Below are 15,542 nucleotides of genomic sequence, written 5' to 3'. Positions count from 1 at the left end.
GAAAGGTCTCGAATTCATTCTTTATAAAACCAGTCGATAAATCTGAACTGATTCAAACAATCAATAGTGTCAAAAGCAAATCTCCCTGTAGACTGATGGTCTATCGATAGAAGTTTTTTCTAATATCTTGGAAGTCCTCATCTCACTAATTAATGGTTCATTTCAGAAAGGTAAATTTCCAGAATGCCTAAAGACAGTCATCATTATTCCTCTTCATAAGGGTGGTGAAATATCTAATACCTGCAATTATAGACATATTGCACTACTACCGGTACTCTCCAAAATTATTGAGAGACTCATAAAAGTCCGACTTATGTTCTTTCTCGTTGAAAACAACATTTTATCGCAAAATCAGTTCGGCTTTTTAAATAATAAATACACCACTGATGCCATGTTCTCTGTACTACATGAGGTTTATCAAGAACTGAACAATTATCTTCACACTGCCACCGTTTTTTGTGACTACACCAAAGCTTTTGATCGTGTAAATCATATTTTGATAAAAAAAAACTAAATTTCTACGGAATTCGAGGTATTTCTTTAAATTGGTTCCAATCTTACTTGGATGATAGAAAAAAACTGGTTAGAGCAAATGATACAGGACTCTAATCTCAAAAACATTGTATGTGGGGTACCTCAAGGTTCAGTATTGGGTCCTCTACTTTTCTTTATCTTTATTAATGACATTACTAGTTTAAAAATCGATAGAAAAAGCTTTCTTTTTGCTGATGATGCCAGTATCACTTGGAGCAACACAAATATTGCAACTCTTCATGCCACTATAACTTCTGATCTACTTACAATAAAAACCTGGTCTGACTCTAATTTACTCTCGTTTAACGTAGATAAAACAGTAGCATTATCCTATAAACGAGCTCTTCAACCCCTTCTTTTTCTTAAGGTGCCGAGACCGCTTGTCCATCGTTGGCTCTCATGTTTCCCAGCATATTAACAATCACTGTCTTATTTACAGCCGCACGAAATAGTTCAGTGCTAGTTTTCCCAAACCATTGGCGTAGGTTTTTAAGCCAAGAAGTTGTACGGCGGCCCACACTTCTTTTTCCTATTATTTTACCTTGCATGACAAGGGTGAAATATTTACCTTGTGTGAAGTATGTCATATTTTTATGGGTAACGCATTATATGACCAAAGTATTTAAATTTGCGCCTTTTAACCGTATTCACTACTTCGCAACTTTTATTCAAACGTTGCAAAACCCTTTCGTTTGTGACTCTTTCTATACCCAACTGATCTTCAGAATACGGCGGTAGACCCACATCTCAAATGCTTCTAGATAGCATAGGATATGTAACTAATATTCTGCATACAAAACCTACTGGAATTCAGTCGCCCCCATGACTGAAATAGTATAGGTTTCCCTGGCGTATATCTGGGAATTAATACTTGTTATACCCCTATTTCTTTTTTTTTTCGTTTTTCTTAGTTTTTTATACACCCTGCTAGTATTTGATAGCATGTTTTCTTACTTATAAGAAACGAAAAAAATATATCTTTTGTTAAAGTAACTTATTCTAAATTCTGACGATGACTCACTTGATAATTTGGTGAAACAAAATAAAAGGTATCTATTTTTAAGTGAGCATACTTCCCGTTATAAATTTTATCTAAATATATCTAAAACTACATTCTTCTCTGTTTACTTGAAAACTCATTTACCTAAATTAATTTGGGTTTGTATTTCAGATATGAATATCTATTCAAAATTGCATTTTTTAGATAAACGGCCTTTTAAAAGATGATACTCTTAATCGCGTGGTTTAAACTATGTACGAAATAAGGAACTTGATGGGTTATAAGGTTAAAAATAAAATAAAAATTCCATTTTTATTCAGTTGCAATGCGAAGGCAAAACAATCTTATTTTTCACTTAGAATACGGAGCGCAGTTCAGCACTCTGAATCAACGATTTTCGACTCTTATTGGAGTCTCATCGGAGAGACGTAGGCTTGCTGCTCCATACTCTAAGTGACCAACAACGAGAGTTTATCCCCCACACCACAACTGACGTGAATGGATCAGGTGACTAGCGTCATCTGTCAAATGAGTCGTCTAGTATCAAAACCCGACAAATCCACTGAGGTCAAATGTTGGGAAATTCAAAAAAAGCGGTTTTGGTATGAAAGTTAAGCTTATGGGTATTCATATTTTTTATTAGTTAAAAGATATGTTTCTGAATTAAAAACCATTTGTAATTATTCTGGAAATACGTAATTTTAAATAAAATTTAAAAAACAAAAATGGAATTGTCGGAGTTTGAATTATGTATATCTAGTGAAACATAAAAACAAACATTGTTGTTTAATTATAGAATTGGTTTTATTTTGACAAAAAACATTGAATTAAACTATTAAATCCGGAACTTCATCAACTCATTCACACAAATGGTCATTGTTGGTTATCTCTGGAATCTCGTTGTCTTCAATATTATCATATTTTTTTGTAAATATCATCAAAGTATTTTAGAGTTTCAAGTTGTTGCCAATTTTCTCCCCAATGTTTTTCCAATAAGCTCTTTACGTCCTCAAGTTTTTCTTTTTTAGGGCGTACACCACCTGTAACTGTAGATTGGAACATACTTTTAACGGATTTTCCTTTTTTAAATACAGACTTATATTCCCCTAGATCACATTTATAAGACTGTTCCCCTCTAATAGTTACAACTTTGCTTTTTCCACGTCTTAATAGAAATCTTTTGCTCATATTAAATCGAAAGTGCCACTGTGCAGGAGGTTTAAGTGCAGTTTGGCAATCCTTTTTCTAGTCGTACACTGTCACATCTTGACCCAAGATATAGAGAGTTCCATGGTCTTTAAAAATTTCAATGAACTCTTCTGGTTTACCTCTCATTTTTTTTAGCCGTTCTTTTCCAAGTAGCTGGCTGTGAAACACGTTTTCGACTCCTATCCGGAGTTACTGGTATTGGACTCTGCCCCATGAAATTTTCCATAACTATTTTGATTTTAAAACGTTTTAACAACTAATTTTAGCTATAAAACAATTTTGATCTTATTCAAACAACACAAATTTTGCAAGGCAAACTTCTATTACAACCAAACGTTTTAGCGGTTTTAACAACACTAACAAACATTTTCACTGACGTCACTTTCTTACCTGACTGTGATTGGTTGCCTCGGATTTGCTGGCATTTGATTTTAACATGTGCTTGGATTTGCTGGATTTTGAAACCAACCCAATATTTCAAATGCAAATTAAGATTAAATTAGGAGGGTTTTGCATCGGAAATTTACTATAAACTTGTAGAGGGCAAGATTACAAATCTTTTGACATGCATACCTCAAAATTCACAAAAAGTAGATTTGTCGGGTTTTGAAACTAGACGACTCAAATGAAAGATTAAGTTTTTTAAGATTAAGTCCGAAAACGTTCTAAACGTAATCCTTTTGGATTTTTAAAAAAATTTTAAATTTTTATTAAATATACCAACTACACCATAAGTTTTCAATCCTAATAGCAACATTAATATTTAAAAATATTACTAAAAGATTTTTAAATTGAAAACTTATTGGTCCATTTCCTTGGTAACACCTCCATGGCTTCTAAAATTTGCAAGCCAGATGGATGCTGAAGCGAAGAACACAAGAGGGAATTCAAAAACTTACAATTCACGACCCCGTCTGTTCAGGTGGTATATTCCAACAGAAAATGGGCCTAGATACTCAAAGAAATAAAGACCAATATAAAAATAAAATAAAAATTCCATTTTTATCCAGTTGCAATGCGAAGGCAAAACAATCTTATTTTTCACTTATAAATAAGGTTATAAGGTTTTGTAACAAGTTGCAACAATAACTAAAGCAACTTTATGGTCTTTGATACTTTTAAACTAATACTTAGTCTAAGATACGATAATATAAGGTTGAACTTCACATAGCTCTTTATTGGATAAAAATTATTGGATATGTAATTTACCATGTTAACAATTACAAAAAACAAGGGGTGCCCGATCTAATGTTGTTCTAACTATAATTAATTAATAATTTTAAAAAAATTACTTATTTTTATAAATTAAAAAAAAATTTCGACCCGGGCCAATTTTAGTTCAGATTTTTTGGATCATTCTAAACAAAAAAGGTCTTTTGTAATTTTTCTCTTAGTTGATCGTTTTAGAGTTATAAACAATAATTTAAAACTGAAAAAAAAACGATAGATGACGATTTTCAAGGCTCAAAAACGTAAGTAAAAAATATAATTTTTGAAAGTACGAAGTACCTAAATTCAAATTCAAACCTTATTCTATTAGTTCTTGGTAAGTATTTTGGACTTACTTCATTTTGAAACATTGTTAATTAGTTGTTAATGCCCCTCTCCCCATAAGAAACCTTCCTCATAACAATTTAAAAAAATATGTTTTAGAATACAACATGGCTAAAATTCTTATCGGGACCTGATAGAAGGTTTGAACATGAATTTAGATACTTGATGATTAAAAAATGTTATTTTTTACTTGTGTTTTTGAGCTATTTCCAAGGAAATAGCTTCAGAACAATATTGAGAATAAAGAAGAACGACTAGCTATAATAATCAATAAAGATTTGGTCTCATATTGCAATACTGAGAAGCATGCACCAAAGAAAAGAAGTCATAAATATAGATAAAAATGAATACAAGAGAATCCACATAATAAACAGATAGAAGATAAGACATCCGAAAACACAGTTTTATATAAAAGAATGTAATTAAATTAAACACTATGAAAAGAAACACTATACATTTCATCTGCACACAAATTAAAAAATGATCGCCGGAAACACACAGAAGTACCTATGCAGAAAGCCTACACTCATTAGTAGGTAATTTTGGTTTTTTCATTTGTCAACTACCTACTAAAAAAAGTATAGTTTTTTTTTTCGATGGTGGATTTAATCGATTCTTCTTAATTAATACCTTCCTTCAGGAATGTGCCCATAACTCTAATAAGTCGTGATGGCCATGGTCATATGGTCAATGCGTCAAATAAAAATTGCTAATTACGTTTGTGGTTGATTTCAAAAAATACGTTACTTATTTTGTTTAATACTTGCTATTCTTTTATTGAAATTATTTGCAAAAGTCATTTTAACGATTACAAATATTTTTAGCCGGCTTAAGAAACTTCGGAAGCCGAATTGGAGAGTTCTTTGGTAGAAAGAAAAAAGAAGTGGAAAAGGAGTCGGAGATAATAGAAAACGCCACTGAAGTACAAGCTCACAAAGTTGCAGATAGAGCGGAAGATGTAGCACAAAACGTCAAAAATGCAGCCCATAATGTTGGTAAGTTATCCTTCGTAATGTTTTCCGAGTATGATTTTTTCTTATCTGTCTGCCTACAGTGATAGGCCTGAATCCCGCGTACCAAAAAAAAGTTTATTAATAGCAAGCTGAACATTTGTTAATAGCTTAACGGTGGCTAGTCGGACAAACTTTGATGTACAGGAACACTGGAACAGGGGAAGTTTTAATTGTGGAACAGGTTACAGATTTCGAACGTCAGACTACGAAAACGTCCCATGTATTTTGTGGAAGAGAACTTCCAATTGATTTGTTACCCTCTCATTAAACTCTCATGCAAAAATCAGACTGCTATTTACCACCAACATAATTTCTGTCATTTGACATATTCTACGTGTCGGACTTATTAAAATGCCCAGCATATTTGTCGGACAATCATTTTTTCATATATTATATAAAGTTTGGGTTGAAAGTTGGGTCGGAAACTGACGAGAGCGGGTGAAATGGCACTCCGAAAAGGGGGTTAGGCGTTGGGTTAACTACCCAACCCCGTAAAAACCCATAGTTACGGAATCTATAGTAAAAAATGCTGGACAGAAATCTCGACGACGACCTATGCAACGAAATAAGGACAATGATCTTGATCTTAAATTATTTACCTGGAACGTTCGCACACTCAACGAACAGGACCTCGATTTTTGACCATTCGCTTCGTTACCGAACGTATTCTCTTCGTATCTGTTTAGTGTACAGATAGCGAATGATCGATAACGAAGCGAAGGGGTCAAAAATCGAGGTCCTGGAAACATCCTTATAGTCCAGAAAGCCACTGCGCATCCGCTAGGAAAAATATTCTAATTCGGATTTTTTGCAAAATCTTACTCAAAAAGGACTCCTTTTAACAAATTTGTATGTTGCCAGGACCAAAAGGTGGTCAAAAATTTTTTAAACGTTTTTTTTTTGTCTTTTTCCTAAAATTATTTTTTTGCATGGAAAAAAGTTTTTTTAGGTTTTTTGGATCATTCCAAACAGAAAAGGTCTTTAGTGACTTTTCTTTAAAAATGATAGTTTTTGACATATAAGCGATTAAAAATTGAAAAATTGCGAAATCGGCCATTTTTAACCCTCAAAAACTATGTGAAAAACTGAAAATTTGAATGTTACCAAGGTAGGTAGATATTGTTTAAACATCGATTGATGAAATCCCGAATAGTTTTTTGCAATACAATATTCAAAACTCCTTTGTTTTTTAATTGCTAATCAAGCGTGCGCGACACTATTTTCCACCGACCGCGACAGTATGGTGCAAATGAAAGGAATAAATTCGTTATTTCGTAAACCGGCGCCTTTAAGGAAAAATTCCGAAACAGGTGGATTTTTATTTTTAAGTTATGATATTGTGGCATATATGGTATACTAGTGACGTCATCCATCTGGGCATGATGACGTAATCGATGATTTTTTTAAATGCGAATAGGGTTCGTGTGCTAGCTCATTTGAAAGGTTCTTCAATTCTCTATTAAGTAGTATAAACATTTACATAATTATTTATACAGGGTGTCCAAAAAATTTTTATTAAATTAAATTATTTGACAAAAAAAGAAGTAGAAGGACATCCTGTATAAATAATTATGTAAATGTTTACATTACTGAATAGAGAATTGAAGAACCTTTCAAATGAGCTGCCACACGACCCCTATTCTTATAGTCTGTTCGCTAAACTCAGACGCAACTTTCTAGATATTTTAGTCGGTAATTTTGCCAATTTTAATAAAATTGGCAAAAAATAATTACTAAATAGGTAATAATAGTTAATAATAATAATTTTGCAAATTTTTACAAAATTGGCCAAAAACAAAAAAACTATCGACTAAAATATCTAGCCAGTTGCGTCTGAGTTTAGCGAACCGACTATATTTAAAAAAATCATAGATTACGTCATCACGCCCAGACGGAGACGTCATTAGTATACCATATATGCCACAATATCATCACTTAAAAATAAAAATCGACCTGTTTCGGGATTTTTCCATAAAATCGTCGGTTTACGAAATAACGAATTTATTTCTTTCATTTGCACCATACTCTCGGTGGAAAATAGTGCCGCGCACGCTTGATTAGCAATTAAAAAACAAAGGAGTTTTGAATATTATATTGCAAAAAACTCTTCGGGATTTTATCAATCGATGTTTAAAGAATATGTGCCTACCTTGGCAACATTCAAATTTTCAGTTTTTCACATAGTTTTTGAGAGTTAAAAATGGCCGATTTCGCAATTTTTCAATTTTTAATCGCTTATATGTCAAAAACTATCATTTTTAGAGAAAAGTCACTAAAGACCTTTTCTGTTTGGAATGATCCAGAAAACCTAAAAAAACTTTTTTCCATGCAAAAAAAAATATTTTAGGAAAAAAACAAAAAAAAACGTTTAAGAAATTTTTGACCATCTTTTGGTCCTGGCAACATGCAAATTTGTTAAAAGGAGTCCTTTTTGAGTAAGATTTTGCAAAAAATCCGAATTAGAATATTTTTCCTAGCGGATGCGCAGTGGCTTTCTGGACTATTAAACTGTGCGACATATTCGCACAATATAACTCCGATATTACTGCGATACAAGAAGTACGATGGACAGGAAATGGCATAATCCAAAAAACAAACTACAACATATACTATAGTTGCCATAAAACTAGACATGAATTTGGGACAGCCTTTATAATAAAGTCAAGCACTTGGTTATAGATTTTAAGCCGATTAATCCAAGAATGAGCTGCTTAAGGATCAGGGGCAAGTTTTTTAATATTAGTCTTATTAATGTACATGCCCCAACAGAGGACGAGGAAGACGAAGAAAAAGACGAATTCTTTGATAAATTAGAAAGAACATATGACAGTTGTTCCAGAAATGACATTAAAATAGTAATCGGTGATCTGAACGCAAAAATCGGAAGGGAAGAAATATGTCTACCGCATATCGGTAAATATAGTCTCCATAATATTACCAATTCGAATGGACACCGAGCAGTCACCTTCGCAGCCGCAACGAACATGATCGTAAGAAGCACATGTTTTCTACACAAAAAAATACATATGGAGACTTGGACCTCGCCCGATGGATTAACGAACAACCAAATTGATCATGTGATCATTGATGCTAGACACTTCTCAAACCTAATGGATGTCCGCACCTATCGAGACGCCAATATTGATTCAGATCACTTTCTAGTTGGCACAAGAATTCGAGCTAGAATCTCAAACGCAAAGAAGGAAAGAAGTACCAAAACCTTTATAGCCTTAATATTGAACTCCTCAAAAATCCTCAAACGGTAGAAAGGTTTCAAAACTATATCGAAACTAACTACATAATTAATGAGAACCTAACAATCAGCGAACAATCGGAAATGTGTAAAAATAATATTAAAGACGTAGCTAATAATATTCTAGGGCCAGAAAAACCACCATCACGCAATGACTGGTTCGATGCTGAGTGTGAGGACATTACAAGAAGAAAGAACGATGCATATAAGCTGATGCAGCAAAGAAGAACCCGAGAAAAACAACAAAAATATAAAGACCTTAGAAGAGAAGTGTATTCATAGAAGAAAAAAGCGAATATATGAAAATAAAATACTGGAAGAACTTGAGACATCAAAACAAGAAAATCAAACGAGAAAATTCTATAAAACTCTGAATAATGCAAGAAAGGAATTCAAACCATGGCTAAGAGTATGTGAGGCTAAGGAGGGGCACATACTCAATACAAAAGAAGAAATATTGAAAAGGTGGGTGGAACACTATAAAGAACTACTTACTATCGAAGTAGAAGATCCAAATCAACCACCCCCAGGAGCAAGCAACAATACACCATTAGAGCCTCCATCAATTCAAGAAGTACGGAATGCAATAAAACACCTAAAAATAATAAATCTCCAGGAAGTGATAGTATACCCGCGGAACTTATTAAATATGGAGGTGCTACTCTGGCTAATCAAATATATAAAATAATACTGAGAGCATGGAATGAGGAACAAATCCCGGAAAAGTGGTGTATTGGAATCGTTTGCCCGCTACACAAAAAGGGTGATCAATTGGAATGTAGAAACTATAGGGGAATAACCCTCCTTATTACAGCCTACAAAATATTTTCGAGTATCTTATATAGTCGCCTAAGTGCACATTCAGAGGAGCTTCTTGGAGAATATCAAAGTGGTTTTAGGCCTGGTCGATCAACAACAGACCAGATCTTTGTACTAAGGCAAATACTGGAAAAAACCAATGAATCTATCTTTTCGTAGATTTTAAATCGGCCTATTACAGTGTTCTAAGAAATAAATTGTATGAAGCCATGGATGAGTTCCACATCCCTGATAAACTGATAAGATTGGTTAAGGCTACAATCCGTAAAGTTGTTTGCAAAGTCGAAATACAGGGCGAAAAATCACAGGCGTTTGAGAGGCAGAGATGCCAGAATAGACAAGAAATATTTTTAATAAATCATCCCAAATTTTGGCATATGCAGATGACGTGGACCTAGTTGCCCACACAACACGCAAGCTAGAAGAAATGTATACCACTTTCTCAAATGCCTCAGAAAATATGGGCCTGCAAGTAAACAAGGAGAAAATTAAGATGATAGCATCAGCACCCAACAATAGAGCCAGAAATATCTGTCACCAGTTCACGGTTGATAACTCTACCTTTGAAGTGGTGGACAAATTTACAGGCTCTCTGATCACCAAGGAGAACGTCATGACAGAAGAAATCAAGCGAAGGATAATTCTAGCAAACAAATGCTATTTTGGACTGAGTAGACATATGAGAAGCAGAAACTTAAGCCAAAAAACAAAAATAACCATATACAAAACCCTTATACAACCAGTGTTGACATATGGATCTGAGACATGGACCATCTCCAAGGTAGATGAAAACCTTCTGCTTATATTTGAACGAAGGATCCTGAGAGGAATATTCGGTGGCTTCTGTGAAAATGGTGTTTGGAGGAGGAGGTACAACTAAGTGGTATACCACAGGTATAAACAAAAATTTGGTGGTAAAGACGTAGTATCTCTTATAAGAATAGGAAGACTAAGATGGGTAGGACATCTAGCAAGATCACAGCAGAACAACCCTCCTAGAAGAATCCTTATGTCACAACCTGTGGGAAGTAGAAATAGGGGTAGGCCAAAACTCAGATGGAAGGATGGTGTAGATGAGGATGGGAGAAAAATAGGCGCAGCAAACTGGCAACGATTGGCAATGGATAGGACTGCCTGGCGTAATAGACTTGGGAAGGCCGAAGCTCTTTCATAGAGCTGTAGCACCATTGATGATGATGATAAAATTTGCTATCGAATAAACTTAAAAACAACCTGCTAGTTTTCACAATCATAGGCATGTCAGGATGACACGTTCCACAATTAAAATCACGTTCCACAATTAAAACTTCCCCTGTTACAATGTTCCCATACATCAAAGTTTGTCCGACTAGACACTGTTAAGCTATTAACAAATTTTCAGCTTGCTATTAATGAACTTTTTTAGTACGCGGGATCCAAGCCTATGATAATTGCGCTAATAACCGGGAAAATAACGCAAAAGATGGAAAACATATTAAGTTGTGAGATAAAAAGAGATGAAACTAGTAGAGGTGGGAAATGTAGCGATAGAACGCTAAATTTACATTATATTGATTTAGACTTAGATTTATATTTCTCTTCTTTAGTACATGACGAGTATTTCTCTACGTATCTGATGAGTTTGGCAACTACCAGTGTGACAGTGACAGTTTTAGTTGGCATACTCCTCTGATACGTCTAAAGGTGGGCAACAATCAATATAATATAAATTTATAGGTTTCTACCTCTACTAGTTTCATCTCTTTTTATCTCACAACTTAATATGTTTTTCATCTTTTGAGTTATTTTGCGGGATATTAGTGCACTCATCACTGTATCTGTATACAGTTATTTATGAAACTGGTGTAAAAGAGATGAAACTAGTAGAGGTGGGAAATTATCAATAGAAACATAGATAATTTAAAAAATCCACAAGGAAAAGAAAATGTTTTTCCTGTAGTTGGCTGTATACCATCAATCACAAAATTGGAAAAATCCTTTGTAAAAGGTATAAAATTTTATTAAAATCCCTTTAAAGGGCTACATCACAACAAAACGTTTTCGATTTTTATAAAAAATCATCAGTGTTAGATCTAAAAATAAGTATAACCGATTTAATGAATATAAAGTTGGTATTTAAATTTTGACTAAGGTTAGAGCAAATTGGTTATACTTACAAACTGGATGCTAGCTGAGCTATAGATAATTTACATTATATTGATAGTTTCCCTCCTTTAGACGTATCGGAGTCAAACTGTTGAAGGAGAATTTTATAAAATTTTCCTGTCTCAGTGGCAGTTGTCATACTCCTCCGATACGTCTAAAAGTGGGAAACTATCAATATAATGTAAACTTGTAGGTTTTTATTGACAATTTCCCACCTCTACTAGATTCATCTCTTTATTTTACAATGTATTATGTTTTCCGCCTTTTGCGTTATTTTGCCGGTTGTTGGCACAACCATCACTGTATATGTATATGTATCCTTAAGTAATTTGTGTCGCGCTATTTAAAATACGCCTAAGCCACAAAATAATTAAACAAAGTTTTTATTTTTTAGCGGTAGATCCCAAGAATACAAAAAATGCCTTAAATGAAGAACTTAACGACCTTGGAAGACAAACTCAAGAAAATGCTAAAGCTGCCAAACGTGAAGCTGAAGCAAACATCCAAAAAACAGTTGACGACAAACTAAAACAAGCTGACAATGCAATAAAAAATACAGCCCAAACTGCAGAACAAAAATGGAAAGAAACTGAGGCACAAGTTGCCCAACGAGTAAAGGAAACAGAAGAATTTGCTGAGGCAAAAAGGCGCGAACTGGCAGAAACTTTGAGAAGAACTGGACAGAATGTTGATCATAATCTCAGCAATGCTGCAATTTCAGCAGAGGCTCATAAAAATGCGTTAGCTGGAAATCTTCATCAATTTGGAAGAAACGTGGATGATCATCTACACCATACGGGAGACCTTATTCATAAAGAGGGTCAGAATATTGCTTCCGGTCTCCACAACATTGGGCATCATGTTGATAATAAGCTTCATGAAACTGCTGTTGCTGCGGAGTCTGAACGACAACATTTGGGAGATCAATTACATCATACAGGAATGGCACTGCAACAGGGTGGTCACAACTTCTCGCTCGGTATGCAAAATATTGGTCAAAATATTAATCAAAGCTTAAATAAAGGTGCCCAGGAGGCTCAAAATGCTGCTAACAAATCTGCAGATAGTGCTAAAAATGCTGCACATAGTGTTGATACCGCATTACATAAAACAGCTGACGGAGCTAGAAATATGGCACATAAAACTGCGCAAGATATCGATGATTCTTTACATAGAACAGCGGAAGGTACTCAAAATTTGGCACATGGAGTAACTCAAGGATTTCTTAATTTTGGCAAAACTTTGGATAGCAAACTTAAAGACACAGCTCAAGGCGCTCAAAACGCTGCCCAAAAAACAGCCGAAGGCGCAAAAGCTGCAGCAGTCACTACTGCACAGAGTATTGACAACACTTTACACAAAACTGCTGAAGGAGCTCAAGAAACAGCCAATAAATCTGTAGAGGGAGCTAAAAATATAGCACATAATGCGGCACAAGGAATAGACAATGCTCTACACAAAACGGCAGAAGGTGCACAAAACGCTGCACACAAAACAGTCGAAGGGGCTCAAAATGTTGCAAAGGATATTGATAATAAATTGAAACAAACGGCCGAGGGAGCTCAAAATACTGCACACAAAACAGTGGATGGAGCTAAAAATTTAGTACATAATACAGCCCAAGGAATAGACAATGCTCTACACAAAACGGCACAAGGAGCACAAAATGCTGCAAGCAAAACAGTAGAGGGAGCTAAAAATTTAGCCCATTATACAGCCCAAGGAATAGACAATGCCCTACACAAAACGGCAGAAGGTGCACAAAATGCAGCCAATAAAACAGTCGAAGGGGCTCAAAATGTTGCAAAGGATATTGATAATAAATTGAAACAAACTGCAGAAGGAGCTCAAGATGCTGCAAACAAAACAGTAGATGGAGCTAAAAATTTAGCACATAATACAGCCCAAGGAATAGACAATGCTCTACACAAAACCGCAGAAGGAGCACAAAATGCTGCACACAAAACAGTGGATGGAGCTAAAAATTTAGCACATAATACAGCCCAAGGAATAGACAATGCTCTACACAAAACAGCAGAAGGTGCACAAAATGCTGCACACAAAACAGCAGAAGGTGCACAAAATGCTGCACACAAAACAGTGGATGGAGCTAAAAATTTAGCACATAATACAGCCCAAGGAATAGACAATGCTCTACACAAAACGGCAGAAGGAGCTCAAAATGCAGCTCATAAAACTGTCGAAGGAGCTCAAAATGTAGCAAAGGATATTGATAATAAATTGAAGCAAACAGCAGAAGGGGCACAAAATGCTGCGAACAAGACAGTAGACGGAGCTAAAAATTTAGCACAGAATGCAGCTCACGGAATCGATAATGCTTTACACAAAACAGCAGAAGGTGCACAAAATGCAGCTCATAAAACAGTAGAAGGAGCTCAAAATGTAGCAAAAGATATTGATAATAAATTGAAACAAACAGCAGAAGGAGCACAAAATGCTGCAAACAAAACAGTAGATGGAGCTAAAAATTTAGCACATAATACAGCCCAAGGAATAGACAATGCTTTACACAAAACCGCAGAAGGTGCACAAAATGCAGCCCATAAAACAGTAGAAGGAGCTCAAAATGTAGCAAAAGATATTGATAATAAATTAAAACAAACGGCAGAAGGGGCACAAAATGCTGCAAACAAAACAGTAGATGGAGCTAAAAATTTAGCGCAAAACGCAGCCCATGGAATCGACAGTGCTTTGCACAAAACAGCAGAAGGTGCACAAAATGCAGCTCACAAAACAGTCGAAGGAGCTCAAAATGTAGCGAAAGATATTGATAATAAATTAAAACAAACGGCAGAAGGAGCACAAAATGCAGCCCATAAAGCAGCAGAAGGAGCTCAAAATGCTGCAAACAAAACAGTAGATGGAGCTAAAAATTTAGCACAGAACGCAGCCCATGGAATCGACAACGCTTTGCACAAAACAGCAGAAGGAGCACAAAATGTAGCCAATAAGACAGTACAAGGAGCTCAAAATGTAGCAAAAGATATTGATAATAAATTGAAACAAACAGCAGAAGGTGCACAAAATGCAGCCCATAAGACAGTTGAAGGGGCTCAAAATGTAGCAAAAGATATTGATAATAAGCTGAAACAGACAGCAGAAGGAGCACAAAATGCTGCAAACAAATCAGTAGAGGGAGCTAAAAATTTAGCACATAATACAGCCCAAGGAATAGACAATGCTTTGCACAAAACAGCAGAAGGTGCACAAAATGCAGCCCATAAAACTGTCGAAGGAGCCCAGAATGTAGCAAAAAATATTGATAACAAATTGAAACAAACAGCAGAAGGAGCACAAAATGCCGCACACAAAACAGTAGATGGAGCTAAAAATTTAGCACATAATACGGCCCAAGGAATAGACAATGCTCTGCACAAAACAGCAGAAGGTGCACAAAATGCAGCCCATAAAACAGTAGAAGGAGCTCAAAATGTAGCAAAAGATATTGATAATAAATTAAAACATACGGCAGAAGGAGCTCAAAATGCTGCAAACAAAACAGTAGATGGAGCTAAAAATTTAGCGCAGAACGCAGCTCATGGAATTGACAATGCTCTTCACAAAACAGCAGAAGGAGCACAAAATGCTGCACAGAGGACAAAGGAAGGTGCACAAAATGTAGCTAAAAATATTGATAACAAATTAAAAGATGCAGTTGAAGGAACACAGGAAGCAACTCGTAAAACTGTGGACGGTGCTCACGATCTTGCAAATAGTGCAGCAATGGGAGCGAAGAATGCAGCTCAAAAGACAGCCGAAGGTATCCAGAACGTTGCTCACGACACAGTAGAAGGTACGCAAAATTTAGCAAAAAATATTGATAACAAACTAAAAGAATCTGCCCAGAAGACTGCTGAAGGAGCACAGAATGTTGCAAAAAATGTCGACAATAAAATGCATGAGGCTGCGGAAGGTGTGAAAAATTTAGGACATTCTATTCAAGGTCAGTATCTTTTATTTAATAGAGTGTACTTTACTCTTTATTGTCTCTGTT

The 15,542-nt window shown here is 35.2% G+C and overlaps 1 protein-coding gene across 5 annotated transcripts in view; it reads left to right on the top strand.

Annotated features, from left to right (window-relative positions):
- The window catches only part of LOC114339196 (perilipin-4), an 82,952-nt gene that overhangs the window by 54,404 nt on the left and 13,006 nt on the right, over positions 1 to 15,542 (top strand). For 2 of the 5 annotated variants that reach the window (XM_050652531.1, XM_050652532.1), the window contains exons 2-3: positions 5,122 to 5,292; positions 11,922 to 15,491. In XM_050652531.1, coding sequence (XP_050508488.1) covers positions 5,122 to 5,292; positions 11,922 to 15,491 — 3,741 coding nt within the window. The remainder of the gene's footprint in view (positions 1 to 5,121; positions 5,293 to 11,921; positions 15,492 to 15,542) is intronic. The other 3 variants (XM_050652534.1, XM_050652535.1, XM_050652536.1) reach the window with 3 other exon arrangements.

Source organism: Diabrotica virgifera, chromosome 5, assembly GCF_917563875.1.
Source record: "Diabrotica virgifera virgifera chromosome 5, PGI_DIABVI_V3a".
NCBI classification, from domain to species: Eukaryota; Metazoa; Arthropoda; class Insecta; order Coleoptera; family Chrysomelidae; genus Diabrotica; species Diabrotica virgifera.
This window is presented reverse-complemented; position numbering and strand designations above follow the sequence as displayed.